The 22,664-nt window shown below is 36.0% G+C and overlaps 1 protein-coding gene across 4 annotated transcripts in view; it reads left to right on the plus strand.

The window, feature by feature from the left end:
• Window positions 1–22,664, plus strand: part of C1GALT1 (core 1 synthase, glycoprotein-N-acetylgalactosamine 3-beta-galactosyltransferase 1) — a 42,668-nt gene that overhangs the window by 14,773 nt on the left and 5,231 nt on the right. For 2 of the 4 annotated variants that reach the window (XM_045494876.1, XM_045494877.1), the window contains exons 2-3: window positions 12,025–12,261; window positions 15,666–16,333. In XM_045494876.1, the coding sequence (XP_045350832.1) occupies window positions 12,025–12,261; window positions 15,666–16,333 (905 nt within the window). The remainder of the gene's footprint in view (window positions 1–12,024; window positions 12,262–15,665; window positions 16,334–22,664) is intronic. The other 2 variants (XM_045494878.1, XM_045494879.1) reach the window with 1 other exon arrangement.

The raw sequence follows: 22,664 nt of genomic DNA on the forward strand, positions 1-22,664 counted from the left end.
GGGTCCTGATGTATTTTCATTCCCATTATCTGTCTTCTAAGGTTTTTGTTGCAGGGCTGCCCTCACACTGCCAGGGCCTGCTTTGCCAATGTATAAGCTATGGAAGTGTCTGGGAAATTTATTTCCTAAAGAGAGCCCTTAACCAGTGATTAATTGGTTATAACTCAGGTGTGGCTTGCATTGCCTCCAGAACTGCCCTATGGGACTGAGCTAAAATCACCTTCCATGGGATTTTGCATGACCTCCTTCCCTTCCCTGTCCTATTTCCTTGTGTTTTTCCATGGAATAATTTCTCATAAACCTCATCTCATGGTTCCTTTTCTGAAGACCCAGCTTCAGATGGGTTAATGTTTGGGCTTCATTCCCTTTGATAATGTATTGTTTTGCAGTGAGATTAGACTGATTTTTTTTTTTTCCAACGTTTTATTTATTTTTGGGACAGAGAGAGACAGAGCATGAACGGGGGAGGGGCAGAGAAAGAGGGAGACACAGAATCGGAAACAGGCTCCAGGCTCTGAGCCATCAGCTCAGAGCCCGACGCGGGGCTCGAACTCACGGACCGCGAGATGGTGACCTGGCTGAAGTCGGACGCTTAACCGACTGCGCCACTCAGGCGCCCGATTTTTTTTTTTTTTAATGCTATCTTTATTTTGGACTGTCTTTGTCATATATTTATATATCAAACTTTTACATAAAAGAAGAATTGGTTAAGTTCTGCTTAACTTTTGGAATGATTCATGTAGTACAGGCATACCTCAGAGATATTGTGAGTTCAGTTCCAGACCACTGCAATAAAGCAAATGCCACAATGAAACAAGTCAGTTGAATTTTTGGTTCTCGGTGCATATAAAAGTTATGTTTACACTATAGTCTTTTAAGGGTGCAGTATCATATGTCTCAAAATGTACATACCTTAATTTACCTTATTGAAATATACTTTATTACTAAAAAAATGTTAATCATCATCTGAGCTTTCGGCGAGTCAATCTTTTTGCTGGTGGAGGGTGTTGCCTCCCTTTTGATAGCTGCTGACTGATAGGGTGGTGGTTGCTAAAGATTGGGGTGGCTGTGGCAATTTCTTAAATGATGAAGTTTGCCACATGCGTTGAATCTTCCTTCATGAATGATTTGTCTGTAGCATAGATACTATTTGGTAGCATTTTACCACAGTACAACTTCTTTCAAAGTGGGAGTCAGTCCTCTCAAATCCTGCCAATGCTTTATCAACTAAGTTTATGTAATATTCTAAATCCTTTGTTGCCATGTCAACAATCTTTACAGGAGTAGATTCCATCTCAAGAAATGGCTTTCTTTGCTCATCCTCAAGAAGCAACTCCTCATCCATTCAAGTTTTTTCATGAGATTGCAGCAATTCAATTGCATCTTCAGGCTTCATTTTTAATTCTATTTATCATGCTGTTTCTAACATATCAGCAGGTACTTCTTATTTTTATTTTGAGAGAGATAGAGAGAGAGCACATACAGAAGTGGGAGAGGGACAGAGAGAAAGGGAAAGAGAGAGAATCCCAAGCAGGCTCTGCACCGTCAGTGCAGAGCCAGATGCGGGGCTTGAACTCATGAACTACGAGATCATGACCTGAGCTGGAGTCAGACACTTAACCGATTGAACCACCTAGACACCCCTCCTTTGAAATCTTGAACCCTTCAAATTCATTCCCTAGGGCTGGAAACAGCTTCTTCCAAACTCCCGTACATGTTGATATTTTGACTTCTTCCCATGAACCATGAATGTTCTTAATGCCCTATAAAATATTGACTCCTTTTCAGGAGGTTTTTCATTTATTATACCCAGCTCTATCAGAGGAATCACTATGTATGGCAGCTATAGCCTTAGAAAATGTATTTCTTAAATAATAAGACTGGAAAGTCGAAAATTACTCTTTGATCTATAGGCCGCAGAATAGATGTTGTATTAGGAGACATGAAAACAACTTTAATCTTGTCCATCTCTACTAGAGCTCAGAGTAACCAAGTATGTTGTCAATGAGCAATAATATTTTGAAAGGAAATCTTTTGTTTTTTTGAGCAGTTGGTCTTAACAGTAGGCTCAAAATGTATTTTTTAATTATTTTTTTAATGTTTATTTTTGAGAGAGAGAGAGTGCAGGTAGGGGAGGTGCAGAGTGAGAGGGAGACACAGAATCGGAAGTAGGCTCCATGCTCTGAGCCATCAGCACAGAGCCCAACATGGGCTCAAACTCACAGAACACAAGATCATGACCTGAGCTGGAGTCGGACGTTTAACGGACTGAGCCATGCAGGCACCCCAGGCTCAAAATTTAAATAAACAATGTTGTAAACCGATACGATGTTACCCAGGCTTTGTTCTATTTCTAGAGCACAGGCAGAATAGATGGAGCATAATTCTTAAGGGGCTCAAGCATTTTCAGAATGTTAAATGAGCGTTGGCTTCAACTTAAAGTTACCAGCTGCATTAGCCGCTAACGAGAGAGTCATCCTGTCCTGTGACGCTTTGAAGCTGAGTCCAATCTGGTTCTCAAAGGCCTGGATGGCATCTTCTTCCAACAGAAGACCATTTTGTCTTCATTGAAAATCTGTTGTTTGGTGGAGCTATTTTCATTAATTATCTTAAATGGATTTCCCTGGATAACTCAGCTTCTACATCAGGACTTGCTGCTTCACTTTATACTGTTATCTTACAGAGATGGCTTCTTTCCCTTTAACCTCATGAACCAACCTCTGCCACCTTCAAACTTTTCTTGTGCAGTTCCTCATTTCTCTCAGCCTTCATAAAATTGAATGGAGTTAGGGCCTTGCTCTAGATTAGGCTTTGGTTTAAGGGAATGTTGTGGCTAGTTTGATATTCTATCTAGACCACTGAAGCATTCTCCATATCAGCAATAACTAAGCCAGCTATTTAGCTTGCTTATCACTCATGAGTTTACTAGAGTAACACTTTTTTCTGTAAGAATTTTTCCTTTGCATTCACAACCTAGCTTTTTGGCACAAGAAGCCTAACTTTTGGCCTATCTTGGCTTTCAACACACCTTCCTCACTAAGCTTGATCATTTCTAACTTTTAAAGTGAGAGATATGTGACTCTTCCTTTCACTTGAACATGAAGAGACCATTTTAGGCTTACTAATTGGCCTAATTTCAATATTGTTGTGTTTCAGGGAATAGAGAGGTCTTAGGGGGAGAGAAAGAGGAATGACCAGTTAGTGGAGCAGTCAGAACACACACATTTATCAATTAAGTTCACCGTCTTATATGGGTACAGTTAATGGCACCCCAAAACAATTAGAACAGTAACATCAAAGATCACTGATCAGAAATCACTATAACAAATAGAATAATGAAAAAGTTTGAAATATTGTGACAACTGCCAAATTATGATGCAGAGGCATGAAGTGACATGCTATTGGAAAAATAACACCAATAGATGTGCTGGACAAAGTTACTACAGGTCTTTAATTTGTAAAAAAATGTATCTGCAAGGCACAATAAAGCAAAGTGCAGTAAAATGAGGTATGCCTGTATAAAAATTATGTTTTTTGAAAGATTTAAGTATTTTATCCAAGAAAAAAGCCTGGACCTCTTTGAAGTCTGGCTCTTTATTTCCTTTGTGGTTATTTGTCCATTTAGTTTTTATACCTTGAGTCAGTTTTGATAATTTACATTCTTAGAGAAATGTGTTTCATTTAAGTTTTCATGTTTAATAGCTATTTATTATATAAAATGTTCTTGTGTGCGTGTGTGTGTGTGTGTGTGTGTGTGTGTGTGTGTTTATCTGTGAATGTGGATATAGTTTAAATCCTGATTGGACCAAACCAAGTGTAAAAAAGACATTTGTGAACTAATTGAGGCAATTTGATTATAGAAGACAGTTGTGGAAATTTGATTACATACTTGAGTTGGATGAGTCCAAAGAATTACTGTTAATTTTTTTAGGTGTTGATAATTTTGTTAGGCATTTGATAATGGCTTTTTTGTTTTATTAGTTTTATCTATTTTAAATTTTATTGATTTCTGTTATTATTTCACTCATTTTGCTTGCTTTAGGATTATTTTGTTTGTGATTCTTGAAGTGGGACCTGGCGTTAAATGATTTGAAACTTTTTCTCTTTTCTAATGTAAGCATTTAGTGCTTGCTACAAGTTTTCCTTAGCACTGCTTTAACTGTGTCCCTCTGTTTTTAAACTCTTTCATTGCTGCTTTTGTGTCCCTGTATAATTAACAATACTGTAAATTCCATGAAGGCAGAGAAAGATACTTTGTTTTAGCTTTTCCCAGTATTTAGCACATTGCCATATAATTGTAAATGATTTTTCAACGTCAAGACTTGCATATAGTAATTCAGATTGACCGTTCAATTTAATAATCTGGAATTGTAAAGAAACAAAATTAGTAGAAATGTTCTCAAAATGTTACAAGAAAACTGTAAGAGAATATGCAAGTAAAATTTTATTCTCTGTAACAGAGGCTTTAATTTTTTTTAGTGAAAAATGTATTGGAAGCAAGAAAGGGGTTAAGTCTCAGCAATAAGCCTTTTTGTTTAAGAATTCATATAAAGACATATTTGAAATATTAGCAAGATTACTGTAGGAGAGCAGAAGCATGAAAATTTAGTCTGAAACCAGTTCCGATCTCTCAACTACTCTCTTAATATTTTCAGTCTTTCTTGGAGCCTATGGACTTTTCATTTTTTTGTATCTTTTTTACGTCTCAAGATTTATGAATAGAGCAAAAATGGTTTCTTCTAGAATCTGCTGGTAACAATCTTCTTATCTTCCATTTAAAGATAATTTTAGAAAGACAGGGGGAAGACTGGAAAGTTGATGGGTGACTATACACGCAAGTGTGATATAAGTGGGTAAAAAACTATTAACTCTAAGTGAAATGCGAGTTAGAATCCTAACTTACCATGTAGGCTGTGTGGTTTGGGTCAATTTCATTAATTTTTCTGAAACTCATTTTCCTCATTTGTAATATGGAGATACTACTATGAAGTTTTCCAGTTGTTGTGAGGATCAGAGAAAACATATAAAAGTTTTAAACATATTTGCCTCATATAGTATATTTGTAAGCATTTATACAGTGTTGTCATTATGTAAGATTCATCTCAATTTTTTAAGGGAAGTCTTTTAGGGAAAATATCAAAAATCACTTTAATGTGGTTTGAAGAGACAACTACATGTTGAATATGTAAATATAGCAAATGAATACTATAAACTAGAAAAAATTATAAATAATAGAATGATAACCTTGGCAGAATATAGTATAAAGTACCAAAATTTAAAAACAACAAAAACACAGGGGCGCTTGGGTGGTTCATTCATTTAAACGTCCTACTCTTGGTTTTGGCTCTGGTCATGATCTGGTTTGTGGGATTGAGCACCACATCAGGCTCAGCACTGGTAGCACAGAACCTGCTTGGGACTTTCTCTCTCCCTCTCTCTCTCTGCCCCTTGCCCATTCGTGTCTTTCCCTCTCTCTAAAATAAAAATAAAGAATAAAAATAAAAACGAGGGGCGCCTTGGTGGCTCAATCGGTTGAGCATCCGACTGGCTCAGGTCATGATCTCACGGTCTGTGAGTTCAAGCCCTGCATCGGGCTCTGTGCTGACAGCTCGGAGGCTAGAGGCTGCTTCGGATTCTGTCTCCCTCTCTCTCTGCCCCTCCCCCGCTCATGCGCTTGCGCGCGCTCTCTGTCAAAAATAAATAAACATTAAAAAGAAAAAATTTAAAAAATAAAAAAAAAAACACCGAAAGCCTTGCATTTTAGGGACTTTATTGTGAATTCCCTTGACTTTTTAAAATCCTGAAAATTAGAGGAAGACGTGATCTCATATAAAGGGTATTAAAGTCTTACTGAGAGGATATTAGTAACTGGTGGAATGATTACAAACCAAGCATAGGAGAAGAGGAGCATTTATCTACAAGGATTAAAGATTACTCTGCCCTCAGACTTTTCTGGCGTCGGTGTGAGGAGACTATGAACAATATTTACAAAGTTTGTACTTGATCAAGTTGTGCTTCTCTGCCCTCAGACTTTTCTGGCGTCGGTGTGAGGAGACTATGAACAATATTTACAAAGTTTGTACTTGATCAAGTTGTGCTTCATATATAAAGGCAGTAGTAGACAGTCTTAAGCCTGCAAGAATTTAGAATATAGCACCAATGAGCACTATTACCAAAATTACTTGCTGAAACCCAGCCAAAAAACATGACATTAATGAAGAACTCACATATAAAGGAGCTGTAATAAAAGGACTATTAATGAGCATGGAATCCAATTTAATACATATCCAAGATTAAGCAGTCATGGGAATTACTGTATAATTTATGGAATGTAAACTATGAAAAATTTTACAGAATAAAAATAGTTCACAAAAATTGAGTGTTTGGGGGAGTATATATAGGCTGATTTCCACATTTCTCACAGCAAGAAATTACTAGGTACTATCTAAAATTGAAATATGTAGTTTTCAAAAAGGGCCTCCAATTGCTTTATATTATTTTTCATAGTCTTTTTCTTATCTTTAGAAGAGTCATAAATTTTAGCTCTTTCAAAGTTCATTTAGAGTCATTTAATTTCCTCTTTTTTCCCCCAGTAAATTCAAGTAAATCTAACTTAATAGGTTAAATTTTTAAAATAGCGTGATTCACAGTTCTAGTTCTGTAAACCTATGGTAAAATGGTTAAGAATCTGAATTCTTTTTTTTTTTTTTTTTTTTTTTTTAATGTTTGTTTGTTTCAAGAGAAACAGTACAAGCCAGAGAGGAGAGAGAGAGCATCCCAAGCAGGCTCTATGCTCAGTACAGTGTCTGACACAGGACTTGATCTCAGGAGCCTGGGATCATGACTTGAGCCAAAATCAAGAGTCGGACACTTATCCAACTGAGCCACCCAGGTGCCCCAAGAATCTGAATTCTTGATAGACATTGTTAGTGTGAATGTGAAGATTACTAACCTTCTTTCTGAGTTTATCTGTAAAATGGGAATGACAGTCCCTTGTTTATGGTTTACAGTTAACTTGTGTAAATCTCTCAGTACAGGGCTCAACTGTTAGCTGTAGTTCTCTCCTCTTCATTCTCTGTTATTTATAAAGATGTTATTCCTATCTGTAGTGATATTACCAAATATTAATGATAGCTGTTTCTGAGTGATGGGATTTGAGGTGATTTGTTTCTTTTTCAGTGTAGTTCTATACTGTTCTATATTGCTTGACTTACTTTTTACAATGAATAACACAAAGCTGTCCCTTAAAAAATAAAGTAAAAATATAAGTTTTAGTTGTCCCAACACTTCTTTTGCATCTGAAATCTCCATTGTTGAGCCTGATAATCTGTATTTTTAAAATGTTCCTCAAGTGATTTTGATGATGTATCAGGTTTAGAAAGCAGTTGACATTGAGAACTTCCCTGCACTTAATTTTAATTAACATATTATAGGCTCCTATAATGTGCAACCTAGTTGCGTAGTGTCTTCCAATCTGGTCTCCTTCAATACTCTTTGTTAAGAATCTAAAGAGGGAGGGGGAATGGGCTAAATAAGGAGCGTTAAGGAATCTACTCCTGAGGTCATTGTTGCACTATATGCTAACTAACTTGGATGTAAATTTAGAAATTAATTAATTAATTAAATTTAAAAAATGAGATGAAAAAAACAAAAAAGAAAAGAATCTGAAGAGTTGAGGGTGCAGATTTTTGCCAAAAATTGGAGTAGGGCTTGGGGTACATTGTACCTATATGAGGTGGCTATTTTATCGCAGGAACAGGAAAATAAAATGGGCGTAAACGGAAATTTAGTCATAAGGCAGGAGTCTTTGAAATTGGAAGGGGATGGGATAAGAACAACAGGGGTGAGCCAACACGTTTTGGCCGATAATGCTCTGGAGGAAGATGGGGGAGAGGATGGCAGCCATCCAACGGCATCACAAAATCTTTCTTAATTAAAAACAAATTTTTTAACATCCAGAAGTCAGTTTTCCCTCTACTCACCCCAGAACAGGTATGTTGCTAAAAAGTGCCACCCTAGCTGAGAAAACCCTATCCATAAGTATGTCACTAGTTTTCTACAAACAGTAAACCATCCCTGCTGCAAAAGTAGAGTTGTTCTGAAGCTCAGTGTCATGTGGAAAATGGTGGGGTAGCAGGTTAGTATTCATAGTTACTGGAGCTAGATGAGCACTTAATTAACTTCATATATCTGCTCTGATGATGGAAGAAATGGATTTTCTCTGGTCCTGCAGTCCTTTCCCCTTCTCAGTCACAGTGCTTTCTGTCTAAAGTGGTACTGAACACCACTGTGACTGTTGCTTTCTCCTCTAATACCAGGAGTAGTAAGACTACGGCAGTGCAAAATTCAATTGGACTGTGTCCTTCTGAGACTGTGAAGTGATTATATCTAGTCTATAGTGAGGAAAGTCACAGCCAGTACAAAAACAAAATCAAAACCAGTGTGCTAGAAGGCAAAGTGTCAGAGAATTAGAAGATGTGGTGTAAATTGCTTACAGTGTGACTCCTAAATGATTCAGTGTCTGCTAATGTTACCTTAATAGCTTTCCTTCAGGTTTATTGCTTCAGTCTTACTCTGACAATCTTTTTATATTTAACCATAAAAAATCTAGAGTTAGGATACCTTTCATTCACTTCTCTTGGCTTCGTGTTTGCAGTTCATGGTACTTTCAAATTACTTTTGTTGGTAAAGTCTTGATAATGTATGCTCTTACTAAAGGGAGATTTCGAGATTCTTGAGTAGTTCTCTTTGGCTTTCCCCCCCCCCTTGTATAATGACTCAGCAGTTCTGAACATTAGTGCTCATCACAGTACATGCACTCTTAATCCCTTTATCAGTTTACCCATCCCCTACCCACCTCCCCTCTGCCAACCACCAGTTTTGTGTATTTAAGACTCTGGTTTTTATCTCTTTTTCTCTCTGCTTGTTTTGTTTCTTAAATTATACATATGCGTGAAATGATATGGTATTTGTCTTTCCTGACTTCATTTAGCGTTATACCCTCTAGATCCACCCATGTTATTGCAAATGGAAAGATCTCATTCTTTTTTATGGCTGAGGAATATTCCAGTGTGTGTGTGTGTGTGTGTGTGTGTGTGTGTGTGTGTGTGTATCACCCATCTTCTTTATCCATTCATCTATGGATGGACGCTTGGATTGTTTTTATATCTTGGGTATTATAAATAATGCTGCAGTAAGCATAGGGGTGCATATATCTTTTTGTATTAGTGTTTTTTTAATTTTCTTTGGATAAATATCCAGTACTGAAATTACTGAATCATACGGTAATTCTATTTTTAAATTCCTTGAGGAATCTCCATACTGTTTTCCACAGTGGCTGTATCAACAGTGTACAAGCTTCCTTTTTCTTCACATCTTTGCCAAAACTTGTGTTTCTGGCCATTCTGACAGCTGTGAGGTGATATTTCATTGTAGTTTTGATTTGCATTTCCCTGATGATTAGTGATATTTAGCATCTTTTCATGTGTCTATTGGCTATTTGTATGTCTTCTTTGGAAAAATATCTGTTCAGGTCCTCTGCCTATTTTTAATCAGATTACTCGGGATGTTTTGGTGTTGAGTTATAAGTTCTTTCTGTATTTCAGATAGTAACCCTTTATCGGATATATCATTTGCAAATAATCTTGAGGTTTTTAGAATTTCAAAAGAATCATTTAAACCAAGAGGGATATTTTCCCTGGGATTGTGGATTATACCTTTTGGGTGTAAGGATTTCACTAAAGACCAATCTAAATGGGGAAAAGAGGACATAGCAAGAAAGAATTTGAGACTCCCTCTCAGGAAAAATAGCAACAAGATTGGATAAACTTATTTCTGCTTTTCCTCTGGGAAATTGGGTAGGGAAGTTGAGTGGGGCATATATACTCTTCATCCAGGAAGGCCTACCTTTCTGAATTTAAGAATGCAGTTAAGGTAGAACAAAGGATGGGGCGCCTGGGTGGCGCAGTCGGTTAAGCGTCCGACTTCAGCCAGGTCACGATCTCGCGGTCCGTGAGTTCGAGCCCTGCGTCGGGCTCTGGGCTGATGGCTCAGAGCCTGGAGCCTGTTTCCGATTCTGTGTCTCCCTCTCTCTGACCCTCCCCCATTCATGCTCTGTCTCTCTCTGTCCCAAAAATAAATAAACGTTGAAAAAAAAAATTAAAAAAAAAAAAAAAAAAGGTAGAACAAAGGAAGTAAGTAAACAAGTGCCTGCCAGATGAACATAAGGGAAGGGAAGCACAAATAATATAAAACAGGGAGAGAGACAAAACATAAGAGACACTTAAATATGGAGAACAGAGGGTTGCTGGAGGGGTTGTGGGAGGGGGATGGGCTAAATGGGTAAAGGGCATTAAGGAATCTACTCTTGAAATCATTGTTGCACTATATGCTCACTAATTTGGATGTAAATTAAAATAAAATTAAAAAATAAACACAATAAAATAAACAAGTGCCTGCCAGTTTCATATGGGTAATTTACATCTCAAGGATTAGTGAACAACTTTGCTCACACTGTCTTTCCTTTATCTTCTGCTTTCCCCTTGGAATCATCCTTCTCAAATTTGAATTATTATTCTAGAGAGGACCTGTAATACGAGACATAAGATAAGCATGGTATAGCTCCATGGCTTGACAATTTTACTTATAGATTTGAGTATAAATGCTTTTGTGTTAAATATATGTATACTAAATATGTATTAAAAGGAATAAAGTAAAAGGTTATTTGAGCTATTTTTTTATATAAGTTTTTTACTAAAGTAAATGTTAATATAGAAAAATGTGTAAATTTTTTTTTATAATGTTTTTTTATTTATTTCTGAGAGACAGAGCATGAGTAGGGGAGGGGCAGAGAGAGAGGGAGACACAGAATCCCAAGCAGGCTCCAGGCCCTGAGCTGTCAGCACAGAGCCCGATGTGGGGCTCGAACTCACAAACTGCTAGATCATGACCAGAGCCGAAGTCGGACGCCTAATCGACTGAGCCACCCAGGCGCCCCAATATAGAAAAATGTGTAAATCAAAAATGTAGAGCTTGGTGAATATCTCAAAGATAACTATGTAGCTACTACTTTTATTTTGATATCAGCATACTTTCTTTTTGTAAGTGTTTGAATGATACATCTTTTTCCATCCTTTTGCTCTTTCTGAATATATTTAATGTGTGTCTCTTATAAGCAGCATATAGATGGGTTTATTTTCTTTCTCTAGTTTGTCTGGCTATCTTTATCTTTTAATTAGAGTTTTCAGTCTTTTTACATTAATGTCATTGGTGATATATTTACATTAAAATCAGTCATAATACTATTTTTTTCTGTTTATTTCATCTGTTCTTTATCCACTTCTCTTTTTTCCTTGTCTTGTATTTGATTATTATTTTATATTTCATTTTTTCTGTTTTAGTTATGTATTCTTTTTTTTTTAATGATTATACTAGTAATTACTTTATACATCCGTAGTCTTTTAAAATCTAACATTAATACTTCTACTACTTCTGGACAACAATAGGATTTTAGAACACAATCTCTGTGTCCTCCCCACAATTTTTATACAAGTTTTACCATTTGTTTCAATGATAGTAATATTTGTGAGATATTATGTTGTGTCATATTATATATATTTTTTATATAATATCTATAATGTATACCATGTAATATGAACTACCAAAAGAGAAAAAAAAGATAAATTTAACTATTTCGACAGCAAAAAAGAAGAGTGTGGCAAGCAGGCTTGGGTTCACAAAGGATTCTAGTTGGGAGGAACAGGAAATTCTATGTGCAAATACTGACCTATTTACCCATGTTCCACTCTAACAATGATTCTCTAAGTTACTACTCATCTATTTTATTGAATTGTCCATAATGTGTGTTTTAGCAGCAAATAAAGAGATAAAAGTTAAATATTCTTAGAAATGTTCTCCTATATGGAAGGAATTAACTTTCCCATATGGCTAAAAGTTAATCAAGTTTTTTCCTCATAGTATGTATGCTTTATAATTTATAACATCTTGCTAATTTTTTTCTTACAGAAATAAACTTTCGGGAAATGGCCTCTAAATCTTGGCTGAATTTTTTAACCTTCCTTTGTGGATCTGCAATTGGATTTGTTTTATGTTCTCAGTTATTTAGTATTTTACTGGGAGAACAGGGTGATACCCAGCCTAATATTCTTCATAATGATCCTCATGCTAGGCATTCAGATGATAATGGACAGAATCATCTAGAAGGACAGATGAACTTCAATGCAGATTCTAGCCAACATAAAGGTATGGTTTGCTTTATTAAGGAGTAAACACAAACAGTAGTTTTCAGTCTGTGTAAGTGTTGTGAGACTTGGAAAATGCAATTTATTTGAATTTTGTTACATACAATATCTTTTGATAAAAGTGAGCTTAATTCCTGATATTTAATGACAATTCTTGGTTTGCTTCAGCAGAAGGAAGTTGCTAAAACCCAGATTTATTTAGGGAGTACGGTATTAATTTTGAATTCATTTTTAAGTCGAGATAGTTCAGAAACTGTAATTTGGGGAAAGGCAGAACTTTCAGATTAGATTTGTTTTTGAAAATATTCATTTAGCCTAATTTTGTTATCATGGTTTATATCTGTGTCTTTCGTTTTTGCTATTATCTGATTTTAGTCTTAGTTTTTACTTAGTCTTGTCTTATAGAAATTAAAGAGATATATATAAATCTCAATTTATATATATTTTTTCAATTTATATTTTTATCAGCTAAAATAATTAATCTTTTCACCTTTTAAGAGGCATAAAAACTTAAGAGGAGGAAAGAACTTAGGATGTGTTATAATGACTTCATTTTCTCCTGGTCACCTGCTTCTAACAGGATGTTCTCAATTGTGTCCTCTGGTGCCCCTTTAAGTGTTGGTTTTCCCCATGTTTCTGTCCTTTGGCTGTTTCTTTTCTTGTGTGATATCATCAATTCCTATAATTTTAGTTCCCATGTATTCTTTACTGTCTTTGTCTTAGCCCAGTTCCTAACACTGTGAAAAGACATTAACATAATTCAAAGATCTCTGCAAGTGTGATTTATTTGACAAAAAAGATACAGCAGCTTGAAAACAATTGGAATCCTGGGATGCAGAGGGTCCCCCAGTTAAGAATTGTTTCTTGTATCTTTTTGACAATAAGATATTTCTTTCCTACCTCTCAGGCAGAAGGAGGGATGAAATACCACATCCTGGTTGAGTTATTATGAACTAGCAAGCACATGTATACTATTACAAATTATGTCATATTGTGTAAATGTTTATACAACTCTGATTCAGCTCTGAGTAGGTGCTCTGTGTTCTTATCATAGAGCAGTTAATCACCATCATAGAGCAATGAGCATTGCTCCAGATTGTTGAAGGATCAGTTGGAGCCATGCTTTTTCTAGTAGGCTGTAGTCAGGTCACTGCAGGCACATATATTAGGTACCTACTTGTCCTGCTCGGTGGTCCACATCTGTCTAAGCTAGAAACTATGAAGTCATGGTAGATGTCTTCTTTCACTTACCAATCAATCCCATTTTCCGTAAGTTCTAACATTCTACTTCTTTACCATTTTTCAGATTTCTTCTCTCCATTCATTTCCCCTAGTACAGACCTTCAGTTGTACCCAGGTACCTACATCAACCAAACTTCACTCTACCTCTTGTCTTTTCTTATGGTGAGCTTCTACTCATTTAAAGACCTATTTTCTGCATCATCTGTTTCCTGATTTTGCTTTATCTCCCCTTCTCTGTTCTGGCCAAGTTCCCATTCCACTATTCTATAGGATTTATCAGCCGCAGCTGTCTTATTCCTCAGCACATTGAACAGAGCTCTGTTTGTACAGAGCTCTACTATAGCATCGCTGTTAGTGTGTGTCACATACTGGCTTGCATGCCAAGGTCTCCTGCAAGATTGTGAATTTTCTGTAGTAGGCCGTATGTCTTACTCATCTTTTCATCTCCTGTGCGAGCACATGCCTACAACGAAGTAATTAATAAATGAATAACTAAAAAATGAGAAAGAATATTTCTATCAAATCCCAGCAGTGAGGAGAAGGTTGTCTTGCTCAAAGTGAAACATTAGAAAGTCCTGCATCTACCAGTTTCCCTGTTCATCCAGTATTTTGTTTATCTATAGCCAGGAGTTTGGGACCCTCAAGTCCCAATGAAATATGAATGCTCTCTGAAAATAGGGCGATTTTGTTTGTTTTTGAATTGTGAATTATCGATATTCAGAGGGACAAGAGAATATTTTCAATGCATGCCCAATCTTGCCCAATGTTGTATTCCCTCTCAATTAGTTAAGTAGAAATTTATGCCTCCAATTGTTAATTTTTCACAGGACTGAGCTTTTGTAACTCACTGGTTGGCCTTACCTTTAAGGACATGCTTCCTCAGGATTCTGCCTGTATTATTACCACAAAAAACTATGGTTTTGCAGGTCCATGCTGGTCCACAACCACATAAGTATTGAAATTGGGATTAAATAGTTGGAAGCTTTCATGGTAATTTAACAGAGTAATTTTTGTCTAAACTATAAGAATTAGTACTTACACTTTGCAATATCTTTTTTAGTTTTATTTTTCTACTAATTCATTTTTTAACATGTTTACAAAAGTATAAGTCTTTATTGAAATAAAAATTGATCCTTCACCAAGCACTGGTATAGAATCTTAAAATTGGAGTCTTACTTTAAACCATTAATACTCAGAATGTGGTCCTGGCCTGACAGTGTGAATTATCTGTTACCAGTCTGCATCCAGATAAGGAGTTTGTATCAGGATGTAACTCAGTTAAGCTCGCTTTTTAGTTAGGTGGACTTTTTGTGGGGTATAGCAGGACTTCCTTGATGAAAGAAGTAATGTGTTGCTTTATATTCTGGCATAAGCTCCCTATTTCTTTACAAAGGAGTACTTTGAAAAACATTGCTCTAGAGAGTCTTGGAAATACTACTGATACTCTATTCTGTTTCTGACTGATGGATTTGCATTTTGGAATGAAATATGGTACTATGAGAAGTAATCTCAACTCTCTATTAACCCTGTTTCTTCAAACCGAGATGGTCATGAAAGCCTTTTTTAAAGTCACATCAGGGTACTTGTATAAATTCCTAATAGTGAACTCTTGTGGACTCCAAAATGAACTGCTACTTCGGTAGCATGTCTTTCCTGTCTTTTAGAAGCTTATTCAGAGCAGTGAGAAATTCCTTCAGTGTTCTGTTGTGAACCAGTAGAAGCTTTCTTTGTAGAATGAAGTGAAAAACAGAGACTAACACTGTGCTTTATATGTATACAAATCTCAGAGAACTTGGAGATTAAAATGCAGATTCAGATTCAGTAGATCTGGGGTGGGGCCTGAGATTCTGCATTTCTAACTCCCAGATGATGCTAATGCTGTTTGGTCAATAAACCACAGTTCAAATAGTAAGAATCTAAGTCATAGTGGCAGTTCTTATTAACGCCAATGAATCTCCTGGACAAGACTGACATGATACCAATAAATCAGAATGTCAATTCATATTAGGTTGAGTTTTGCTTTCTTTCAGCTAAATTACTAATGCTAGAAAGGTAAATAGAAGGGGGCCTTTGAAATTGCGTAAGAAAACGTTTTCTTCAATATAATTTATTTGCATTTTTACACCTATGTAGATATAACTCTAAAAATTTTTTGTTTAATAGATGAGAACACAGACATCGCTGAAAACCTCTATCAGAAGGTTAAAATTCTTTGCTGGGTTATGACAGGGCCTCAAAATCTAGAGAAAAAGGCCAAACACGTCAAAGCTACATGGGCCCAGCGTTGTAATAAAGTGTTGTTTATGAGTTCAGAAGAAAATAAAGACTTCCCTGCTGTGGGACTAAAAACCAGAGAAGGCAGAGATCAACTATACTGGAAAACAATTAAAGCTTTTCAGTATGTTCATGATCATTATTTAGAAGATGCTGATTGGTTTATGAAAGCAGATGATGATACATATGTTATACTAGATAATTTGAGATGGCTTCTCTCAAAATACAACCCTGAAGAACCCATTTACTTTGGCAGAAGATTTAAGCCCTATGTAAAGCAGGGCTACATGAGTGGAGGAGCAGGATATGTACTGAGCAAAGAAGCCTTGAAAAGATTTGTTGATGCATTTAAAACAGACAAATGTACACATAGTTCCTCCATTGAAGACTTAGCACTGGGGAGATGCATGGAAATTATAAATGTAGAAGCGGGAGATTCCAGAGATACCACTGGAAAAGAAACTTTTCATCCCTTTGTACCAGAACACCACTTAATCAAGGGGTATCTACCTAGAACCTTTTGGTACTGGAATTACAACTATTATCCTCCTGTAGAGGTAAGTTTAGAAATTTTATTACTGTATAAATACTTAGACTGACTTTTATTTACTTAAAAAAAAAAAACCTAGCAAATAATGTGTTTCTTTGGTACCAATAACTAAGAATCTCCTTTACTCTTTTTATATAGAGTGGCGACGTATAATAAAATAGCTGAGAATATGAATGCCAGCAATAGTAATTCAATAAATATTGGTGCTATTATGTCAGGCACTAAAAATATAGCGGTAAATATGGTCAAGTTCCAGTTCTCGTGAACCTTATAACATAACAGTGTATTATGAATCTTACATTCTGGATGCAGAGACATACAATAAACAGGCAGACTAGTAAAGATAAAATATGATATTAGGTAGTGATAAGTGCCCTGAAGTAAAGTAAAGCCAGGTAAGGGGATAGAGAGTGACCCAGAGTGTCATGGGGTATGCTAGTTTGGGTGATTATGAAAGGTGTCTCTAAGGGGTAACTTTTGAAAAGAAATCTGAGGGAGGTTAGAGAGCAGGCTGTGTGAAGATCTGGGTAAAGAGCCTTCAAGGTTTCAGGAATGGTGCATGAAAAGACTTTTGAGGTTCAGAAAGACCTAGGTTGAAATCTTCTCCCACTTAATAGTTGAATGACTTTGGATGGACAGAATTTTCCCAAGTTCTGAGCCTGAGTTGCCTCATTTGGAAAATGGACCTGATCTACCTGTCTCACTCAATTGTAATTACAGTGTATGCCTGTCACACAGTAAGCACTTAATAAGCCTTAGCTCTCATTTGGCATCTTAGAGAATTTTATTTAAAATACATTATTTTATTAGATATCTCAGATGTACAGCTAAATGTTTGAGAAGAATTAATATTTTGTACCCACTAACTAGCTTTACCAAATATTAATCTTTTGCCACATTTGCTTCCTTTTTTAGAACAAAAAAGGATATAGATACAGTTGAGGCCTGTGTACCCTCCCTAGTCCAGTTTTCTTATCTTCTTCCTCAGTGTTAACCACTATCGTGAATTTAATGTTTGTCATTACCATGCATGGTTGTATCTTTTTTCCTACATATTTATGTATCCATAAATAATATATAGTATTGTTTTGTAGGTTTTTAAACAAGTGGAATTATTCCATAAAAATCCTTGAACATTTGCCCTTTTCATACAACATTAAAATTTATCAACATTAATACCTGTATGTGCTTCATTAATTTAGGCTGCTGTGTAATCTAAGGTATGAGTATGTGGTAATTAATCCATTCGCCTGCTGGTAAACATTTAGAAATTTGTTTCCACGTTTTCACTGTTAGGAACATTGCAGCAGTGAATGACTGAAGGAGACCAGGAATCACAAACCTAGCCATTTTTTCGGTTCATATCTGTTATTGATTAATAATGCATGTAGGTAAGTCACTAGTATTCTCTGGCCTCTTTTTTCTGGCCCTAAGATACAAATAATACACTTCATGCTAGCATTCTCAGCTTCACAAGCCAGTTTTTTCAAATCATTATCTAGGACAGTGGTTCTCAACTGTGGGCTTTTTTGCCTCCCAGAGGACATTTGGCAAAGTCTGGAGACATTTTTTGTTGTTAGTTGGGAGGCTGCACTGGCATCTAGTGGGTAGAAACCCACAAGATTGTAAACCCACTAGATGCTAAACATCTCACAATGCATAGGACAGCTCCCCACAATAAAGAATTATCTGGTCTAAAATGTCAGTAACACAGAGGTTAAGAAACCTTGACCTAGAACAACTGATCCAGTCTTTGGGTAATCAGCTTTGAAAACTTGGAAGCAAATCACTACTGCTTCCGATGTCAACCACCAGTCTGTTCTTGGTACTTAATAGCTATTCCTTACAGTAACGATAGCTATTCCTTACAGTAACAATAGCTATTCCTTACAGTAACAATAGCTATTCCTTACAGTAATTCTGCATTTAATAGGTGACAAAACTGAGACTCCAGAAAGTCAAGTAATCTGTCTTTCCTGATAGTCTAGGCAATACTGCAAACCACTCTGATTCTAAAACTTGTAATTTCCATCATGAGCTCCCCTCCATGATTAATGGGATATGTGCCCCAAAGGGAAGAGCTGAAGAATGTTAAAATAAACACTCTGTTGTTGGGATGAAATTCCACTTTAATAAACAAACAGTTTGAAGTTTGATTCTGGGGTGCCTGGGTGGCTCAGTCAGTTAAGCTTCTGACTTCGGCTTAGATCATGATCTCACAGTTTGTGGGTTCAAGCCCGACATTGGATTCCCTGCTGTCAGTACAGAGCCCACTTAAGATCGTCTGTCCCCCTCTCTGTCTGCCCCTCCCCCACTTGTTCTCTTTCTCTCTCTCTCAAAATAAGCTTAAAAAAAATAAATTATTTTTTAAAAAGTTCATTTCTATGTATTGAGGCTGTTTGAAACCTTATGCTAGCACTTTATTGCTATTTTAGATGCAGCAATTTCCTAGACTATAAAACAGATGTATTCCCGGTCTGCTTTTTGATAGTCTATTTTTATTTTGTTCTAGTGAGTGCTTGCGTGCTTTTTTGATGTAAACTTTTCTTAGCATAATCTGACCATTCCAAGATTACTTGATCTCTTCCCTTCTTAATTCTGTCCTCCTTCCCATCCAAACTTAAAAACATTACAAATGCATATAACAAAAACACCTAAATGCATATAAGATTTTACTAAGAGTGTCTCATATTGGTTACACATACAGTAACAGTAAAGGGACGTCCTAATTGTTATATGTTGTAACCAGTAAAATATCCTTCTTTCCCTTTAAGAGTGCTACCCACAATTCCCACCTACAAATAGGGTGTACCTAACAATATACTTTATATGAACACAATAAATATTTCTATGATACATCTTTTATTTAAATTGTAGTTGTTTTTAAAATGGATGCAAAATTTATGTTTTCTATAAAAATTTATTCAGTTACGTAAAAGACTTGGAAGTACCAAAATTGACCCAACTTCCTAGTCCTGCCTCTTCTCTCCCAGGAAGTTATATACACACAATGTGAAATCAAACTTCTGTTATTACTCATCCATCGTTTAACAAATTTTCTTCTCCCTAAGTGAATTACGATTTTCAAAGTTATCCTAAATCTCATACATATACTTTTTCTTTGTAGTAATCACTAGAAACACATTGTGGAAAATTTTTATTTTAGTAAGTCAGTGTGTGAGATATTACAGTTGATCAAAGAGTTAAGTTCTTAAGTTGGTTGTTTAGAATGTGTTCTTCACGCAATTCCCTTCTCCCACCACCTTCTCACTTCCCTAGAAGTAAGTTCCTCGGACTAAAGTCTGTTTCCTAGAAATCGCCTTCACCAGAGAATATGTAATCAGTCTTAATATAGTGGATTTAAAATATGTGTAAACAGACACGCGCGCGCACACACACACACACACACACACACACACACACGTATATATCCCTGTGTGTGAAATCGCCTTTTTTGTAGATCAGAAATGATCAAATAACAATTTATTCTATTCTTCAGTTCTATTTGCATTAAGTGTATCATCTGAAACTTACTGATACATGGTTAAGGTAGAGAGCTCCTGATTTTTCCAAGTTGTTAACTGATTGTTCCCATACCATTTTTAAAAAACATTTTTTAATGTTTATTTATTTTTGAAAGAGAGAGAAAGTGTGAGCGGGGGAGGGGCAGAGAGAGAGAGAGGGAGACACAGAATCTGAACCAGGCTCTAGGCTCTGAGCTATCAGCACAGAACCGGATGCGGGGCTCAAACTCACAGACTGCTAGATCATGACCTGAGCCAAAGTCGGATGCTTAACCGACTGGCCCACCCAGGTGTCCCTTTTCCAGTACCATTTTTTAACTGTCTTATTTTCATTGCTGATTTAAAATATCTCCTGTGTTGTATACTGTAGTGTTACTTACAGTAGAATTGGTGTCTGGTATTTCAGTTCTATTCCACTGTCCTATTTGGTTTTGCCTAAGCACCATATTGTTTTGAACCTTGTAACTTTACAGATTTTGAAGTTATTAATCTAAGATTGTATATTCCTGTGCTTTATATATCTCTCAGATTGTTTTGGTAATACTGTGCCTTTATCCTTATGCATTAATTTATTCATTTAGGGACAATGGATGTCTTTGCCTGGGATTTAAAATTTTATTTTCGGTCCTTTAGTAAAGCTTTATATTTTCTCCAGATTTTATTTCTTCTTAAGTATCTCCCTATGTTTTTAATTTTAAATGTTTATTTCTTTAGAGAGTGAGTGGGGGAGAGGGGCAGAGAGAGAGAGAGAGAGAGAACTCCAAGCAAGCTCCGCACTGTCAGCACAGAGCCCAACTAAGGGCTTGAATTCATGAACCATGAGATCATGACCTGAGCCAGTATCAACAGTTGGACACTTAACCAACTGAGCTGCCCAGGAGCCCTCTCCCTTTGTTTTTAATGTTTTTGTTACTACTCTACCTGGGCTCTTCTTAAAAACTTTTTGAATGGTATATATGAAAGCTGTTATTTCTTGAAAGCATCTTTAAAGTCTGGCTTTGTTCTGGATTTTCTATTTCTGATGATTTTTTTACTTGATTCTCTTGAATTTTGGTAGGGACCATAATTATATGCAAAGAACTATTTTGTTTCTAATAGTTATAGCTGTTTTCTTTTATCACCTTATTGCTTATAAATCTTAATAACAGTATCCTGGCCATCTAGCAAAAAAACAATAATGCAATAGAGTAAAACATAATTAATGCAGTAAATATTATCAAAAATATTATTGCAGTATTTCAGGGTCACATAAAATTGCTGTCAGAAAGCATCAGCAATTTAAAATTAATTGCTATTAATTTAGTCCTTTAGTTTAATATGCACTGGCCAGTATAGTAGTCACTAGCCAGGTATGACTGTTGAGTATTTGAAATATGGCTAGTCCAAATTGAGATGTGCTGTCAGTATAATAAAATTCCTACCTGATTTCAAGGACTCAGCACAAATAAAAGAATGATTTAATAATTTTAAAATATTGATTGTATATTGAAAAAAGAATAATATGGATTTATTTAGTTAAAATATATTCAAATTAATTTCACTTTTTTACTTTTTTTTTAATTAAAAACTTTTCTTTTAATTTTAGAGAGCATGTAAGGGAGAGGTGCGGGGGAGGGGAGTGGGGAGAATCTTAAGCAGGCTTCACATTCTGCGCAGAGCCCGATGTGGGGCTCAATCCCACAACCCCGGGATCATGACCTGAGCCAAAATCAAGAGTTGGATGCTCAACTGACTGAGCCACCCAGGCACCCCTCACTTTTTTACTTTTTAAATATGGCTACCAGATTTTAAACTGCATTATGTGGTTCACATATATCTATTGGGCAGAGATGGTTTGATGATCACAAGTTCACTTACCTACTTACTTTTCAGATTTGTTCCTATCCTTACATTGCCTTCAAGGTGTAAGAAGTAGGCACCAAACAATTTTCCAGTGTCTATGTGATTGTCCAGAAACCTCACATATCCCGTGTTTGTTTCAAAGGAAAGTTCAGAGAGAAGGCCAGAGAAAATATAGTGGACAATTCCTTGATAATTTTTACTGCATTGTAAGCATGCAGTAAGTGAATTCAAACATGAATTATTAAATGTTCAGTATGAATCTTCACTGAGAACTTGCCAGAATATCTTACTTCTTGGTCCTTGCAAAGACATTAGATAGAGTGTGAAGTTTTGTTTGAGTCACCTGGGTGAAACATTCTGTAGATACCAGTTCTAACCCCAAAATAACCTTATGACTGTTTAATTCTGGGGTCAGTTTTGTGTTTTTTTCTGTGTTATGTTCTTGCTTTTTTTTTTTTTTTTCCTGTTTCTTTGTTGTATTTTTTTTTATTATTGTCATGTTTTTATCTTTTTTAAACCTGTTCTCATACCAACTCTGTTAGGAATCAATCGGAGTTATATATCTGAGCAAATGTTTATGATCTACTTACTAGGGCCACCTAAATGTGATTATTCTATCAATAATGTCAACATTTATTGAGCATTTACTACAAGCTAAGCTGGTCCCAAGCATTTTACAAACATTATCTCCTTTAAGTAACTATCTTTTGCAGATGAAGAAATTGAAGCTTATAGAGAGATTAATTAACTTGCCCAAGGTCATACACCAATAGGCAGAATTTGACACTAGTAGACAAAATTTGGATTCAAACTTAGATTTGACTCAGCACTTCCTCTTAAATACTGTACTGTTTGGGTTGATGTGCACATGAAGTATTAGGTTGCAGACACATAATGGGCAAGGCTTTGTAGTCACCGAAATTCTCCAAAGATGTTTTTCTGAGGTTGAGCCAAGCAAAAATTCATAGTGAG

The sequence above is a fragment of the Leopardus geoffroyi genome, chromosome A2 (assembly GCF_018350155.1).
Source record: "Leopardus geoffroyi isolate Oge1 chromosome A2, O.geoffroyi_Oge1_pat1.0, whole genome shotgun sequence".
Lineage (NCBI taxonomy): Eukaryota > Metazoa > Chordata > Mammalia > Carnivora > Felidae > Leopardus > Leopardus geoffroyi.